The 5,291-nt window shown below is 49.8% G+C and overlaps 1 protein-coding gene across 1 annotated transcript; it reads left to right on the top strand.

Moving 5' to 3' along the window:
- Window positions 1-945: 945 nt before the first annotated feature.
- On the top strand, window positions 946-1,581 carry LOC136521196 (ethylene-responsive transcription factor ERF039-like). Its single transcript, XM_066514903.1, has one exon. It carries the CDS (start codon window positions 946-948, stop codon window positions 1,579-1,581), a length of 636 nt encoding a protein of 211 aa, XP_066371000.1.
- The last annotated feature ends 3,710 nt before the right edge of the window (window positions 1,582-5,291 follow it).

The raw sequence follows: 5,291 nt of genomic DNA, 5'->3' as shown, positions 1-5,291 counted from the left end.
ACCCATGAAGGAGGTCACACAAGAGAGGGGAAGAAGAAGCGAGAGGACGGGGGCCTGCCATTGCCATCCTTGCACCAACACCTATGTCGGTGGCAGCGATGAAGAGGCGAGGCGAAAGTGGTGATAGCGCTGCAGGATTCTGGCCGTAGCAAATAAAAATAGTGTGATACCACGAATCAGACAAAGACAAATTAAGTGTCACCAGTCATTCATATGAATCTGCATCTAAGACAACTAATAAGATCAGAATTTTATTTGACAGCAAAAATTTATTCATGACACCGCAAGACAAGGGCTGCAATAAGAGCTAACACATTGAAGCTAAGGCTTTTAACTACATACATATTGAAGGCACATGAAGTAGGTAGAGGCCAGGAGATAAACCAGATACATGCATATATTGTATGTCTCCATATTCTAGTTTGTGCGGGAACATAGGTTGATAGACTGGTTATCATTTAATAATTATGATAAATTAACCGCATTTTCGAACTGGCAGAACTAGCTAGGTTCTAGAAGTTCCAAATGCAAAATTTTGCGACGACATTTTGTCACTAACATACCGCCGCCCAAAGAAAAAAGATCTCTTGAACACAGGTAAACGCACGAACGTACTGTCAAAAGTGAGTCTACGTCGTTATGTCCAAGTACGGTGTACACACCATGGCCGGACAGCTAATCACACAGCCCCCGTGCCCGTACGTAGTCACCATCCCACTCGGCCTGCGGCCGCGTCCCAGCTTCCACCGACGTGTCAAACGACTCAAAGCTAACCTTTTTAAGCAAGCGCCCTCGAGAACTTCCGCAGTTTCCCATGCACTCAGCAACACAGAAGAGCACAATCTACCTAGTACGGACATACGGTGCCTACCGGCAGTAACGTACAACGACGGTTCGCGCAGCCGCCATTGCCCAGTGCACTATAGCTGGTGGTTAGCTCGTAACATGCGGCGCAACGCGGAGTCGTCGTCGTCGACGCCGGTGCGCCATGCGCCATTGCCGTCGGGGGAGAGGAAGTACAAGGGCGTGCGGTGGCGCAAGTGGGGCAGGTGGGTGTCGGAGATCCGCCTGCCCAATAGCCGCGAACGGATATGGCTCGGCTCCTACGGCACACCGGAGAAGGCAGCACGGGCGTTTGACGCGGCGTATCTCTGCCTCCGCGGCCCCGGCCGCGCAGACGGGCTCAACTTCCCGGACTCGCCGCCGGACGTCGGCTGCCGCACCAGCGACCCGCAGGAGGTGTACGCGGCCGCAGTGTCCCACGCCAACCGAGCCGCCGCGGCGCCGTGGGATGCACATGCAGCAACCGATCCGTCGTCCGAGCCCACGCAGTCGACGCAGGCGCATGGCGGTGCGCCAGTGGAAACTGTGGCGCCGGTTCCATCGCCGGCGCCGTCCCTGCTGCTTGAGGTGTCCACCGACGACGACAGCTTCGACTGGTTCGTCAATCCGCCGCCGCTCTACTCGCCAACCATGGTGGTGGAGAGCCATGCGTACTTGCCAGCGTCACAGAAGGCAGAGGCGGCGGACGTCGATATGGAGAACGAAAGTGGATCAGTGTCCTGGGCTTTGGTGTTTTGATTCCGGCGACGACGAAGTTCGCATGCATATGTGATGATCACGTGGACCACCAAACCAGACAAAAACGCCAGATTTTTTTATAACTTGTCCTATCCGAAAGGCCATCTGTCCTTGTCCTCCCATGCTGACGCCTCGTCAACGACTCATAATGACAGATTATTTTTATTTTTATTTTTTATTATTCCTTTTATAAATCACTAGCTAGATTTAATTGGCTCTTGACCCAACCTTACTTCAATTAAATCATAATATTCAAAATAAATGCTAGCCGCAATAAAGGATTAACACATATGGAAAATGGAATGGAGAGTAACTCAACAACTTAAATAGTTGGCTATTGTCTACATCATCTATTGTGTGGTTAAAAAAGTGAAGGCTAGCCACAAGTGTGCGTGCCAAATCATCGATGCGTATGGCCTCGGGATTCAGCCGGCCAAGCCATCACATGAGCAAGCCATCACATGAGTGTGGCCCGACACCAATGAAGGTTTTATAACTTCAAACTAAGTGAGAGATGATGAATCAATGGACAAAAAAAAGAGTGGTGGGAGTGAGTGATGACCATGAAAGCGAGAAGGGTCGAAGTGAGTGATAGAAGAAGAGGGGTAGAAGGAATGATGGATTAAAGGACAACTAATCAGTTTTCATATTATAATATTAGAAGCAGATATTTTAATACTATGTCACCATATTTAATAACCCTTTTATATGTGTTATATCATAACCGACATGTCAAAATAATGTTGCAACACCTGTGGTAGCTCAGGCTAGGGTCCAAGCGGTCATTGGGAGCCTTGCCATGCCGTCGCTCCTAACATGTCGACACTAGCATGGCAGGCTGGGATGCGTAGCATACTAGCATCTGCCTCCTCTCTCTCTCTCTCTCTCTCTCTCTCTCCTCTCTCTCTCTCCTTCAATCCCCCATTCGACACCTAAGCACCTATGCGCTCACAACCACCACCTCTAAATCCATCGATTTGCGCACCAATTCGAAGGACAAATCGATCCCTACTTTTGACCAAGGTATTTGCCCCTAGATTCCGTGTTTCTTAGTAATATTTTGTAGTCTATGGGATGAACTCCCCCACCTAGTATTAGATCAACTCCACCAGGCCCCCTTTCCTTTCCCTTAAAATCTGCTAAAGAGGATTGAGGAAACAAGTTTTCGGGTTTTAGTGGAGGTGTGCCGCTGCAGATTGAGAAAATCCCATCCCCTATATATGTATATATGTGGGACTCGTGTCATAGGCACAAGAAAAATTTCCTCTCCTCTCTTTCCTATCACACTCCTTTCTTGCTATACCCTAAGCGCATGGGCAGCCTGAAGCAGCAGCAATGGCCCAATACGGGGATGATGGCTCAGTGTGGCGGCAACGGCCTACTCGCCCGGAGCAGTTGCCCACCCACTCACCTAGCAATAGTGTTGCTAGCGTGGCATGGCCATCCACTTGCTCGCTTGTCTGTCCACTGTGCCTGAGCACAATGGTGGGCCCTCTCACTGAAAGGTCCTTGTTTGGTTTTGGTAATTGAGTGACAACCTTAGAAGGACTAATTTGTGTATAAGTGTCATACACATGTGATTAGTCCATAGGTACATGTGTGTGAGCAACATATGCCTATGGAGGTGAAAATGGCTTGGAAATGTTGCAAAGCTCACACATGTGATGAAGGAGCTCATTGCATATGAGACATTGTAAGGTCGAGATGACGGACTAGAGGGGGGTGAATAGTCCTTTCTAGAATTAATCGCGTCGGCTAACCGAAACAAGTGCGGAATTAGAACTATCGGTCTAGCCAAGACTACACCCCTCTATCTATGTTCTCTAGCACCTTCCAAAGATACTAATTAAGCAACAAAGGTGCCTGGGCTAGCTAGAGCTCACCTAACCAATTCTAGGAGCAAGGTCACACAAACCTATGCCACTAGTACTTTAAGCAATAAGGGAGCTCCTACATATGCTAGTAAGCAAAAGCACAAAGGCAACTAAGCTCACTAGCAATGCTCAATAACAAGGCAACCAATGCCAAATTAGAGAGCGCAAATACTTAGTTACACAAACTAAGCAAATGTGACTAACAAGGTTACACAAACCTAATTAGCCACGCAAGGGAGCTACTTCTATGCTACACAAGCAAGAAGGTAACTAGTAAGCTACTCAAGCTAACTAGTTACAAGAGCAACCACACAAGCACAATGTATATGAAAGTAATTACAAGCTTGTGTAACAAGGATGCAAACCAACGGGAAGAAGAAGGTTGACACAATGATTTTTCTCCCGAGGTTCACGTGCTTGCCAACACGCTACGTCCCCGTTGTGTCGACCGCTCACTTGGTGGTTCGGCGGCTAATTGGCATCACCCGCCAAGCCCGCACGTCGGGCACCACAAGAACCTACCCCTAAAAGTGAGGGTAGCTCAATGACACTCTCAACTAGAGTTGCTCTTGTGGCTCCCGCGGGGTGAGCACAATGCCCCTCACAAAGCTCTTCTCCGGAGCACCGCACAAGCTTCTTGTGGGCTTTGATGGAGACCACCACCAAGCCGTCTAGGAGGTGGCAACCTCCAAGAGTAACAAGCACCACCGGCTTGCAACTCGATCACCTAGTGCCACTCGATGCAACCTCATAATGCAATCGCACTAGAATTGCTCTCTCACATAATTGAATGATCACTATCAAGTATATGTGAGATGGAGGGCTCCCAAGCACTACTACACAAGCCACCAAGGCTCTAGTGTGCTTAGCTGCCGGCCCAAGGCCGACCATGGCTTCTATTTATAACCCCACAAACAAATAGAGCCGCTACCCCTTCACTGGGCAAAAGTCGGGACGACCAGACGCTCTGGTCCGATCGACTGGACGCTGGACCTCAGTGTCCGGTCGTGCAATGCACGCCACGTGTCCCCTTCTTCAAACGTTGTTCATCCGATCTCAATGGTCATCTAACGACCGGACGCGCCAGCTTGAACTGACCGGACGCAGCAACCCCAGCGTTCGGTCGTTTCTAGTAAGGTACTAGACATGTCCGAACACGTCCGGTCGGTCGCGATCGGATGCAGCACCAGCGTCCGATCACCTCCAGCAACACTGCTTTGCCTGCGTCATCACACATCACCTTGACCGGACACACCCTGTCAGCGTCCGGTCACTTCCAGCGCCCGATCACTTCTAGCGCCAGCGTCCGGTCGAAGACCGACGCCTGCCCGCTGACTACCACTTCTGACCGGACGCTGGAACCCAGCGTCCGGTCACTACGTGACCAGTGTCTGGTCCACTCTGTGAGACCCTATCTTTTCGGAACAGGGCACCGGTGGCACCATCGGACTGTCCGCACTCTACGGGTGGACACTTCGCTGGTGGAGTTCAGAACCCTTCTCACCTCCATTCCATCGCCGAGTTGATCCATATCAACTAACTTCATCTCCTTTGTAAATGTGCCAACACCACCAAGTGTACACCACCATGTGTATGTGTGTTAGCATTTTCACAATTATTTTTCAAAGGATTAGCCACTCAACTTGCCACTGCCACTCAAGTCCTAGCGATGATCCAAAGTTAGATCACTCGAGTGGCACTAGATGACCGATATGCAAACAAGTTTGCCCCTCTTGATAGTACGGCCATCTATCCTAAACCTGGTCACAAACTTCTCTACACACCTATGACTGGTGAAATGAAATGCCCTAGGTTATACCTTTGCCTTGCGCATTC

The sequence above is a fragment of the Miscanthus floridulus genome, chromosome 18, assembly GCF_019320115.1.
Source record: "Miscanthus floridulus cultivar M001 chromosome 18, ASM1932011v1, whole genome shotgun sequence".
Classification (NCBI taxonomy): Eukaryota; Viridiplantae; Streptophyta; class Magnoliopsida; order Poales; family Poaceae; genus Miscanthus; species Miscanthus floridulus.
This window is presented reverse-complemented; position numbering and strand designations above follow the sequence as displayed.

What these genes read in the sequence shown, in the direction of transcription:
- LOC136521196 (XM_066514903.1), top strand. Translation starts at nt 946, where the DNA reads ATGCGGCGCAACGCGGAGTCGTCGTCGTCGACGCCGGTGCGCCATGCG.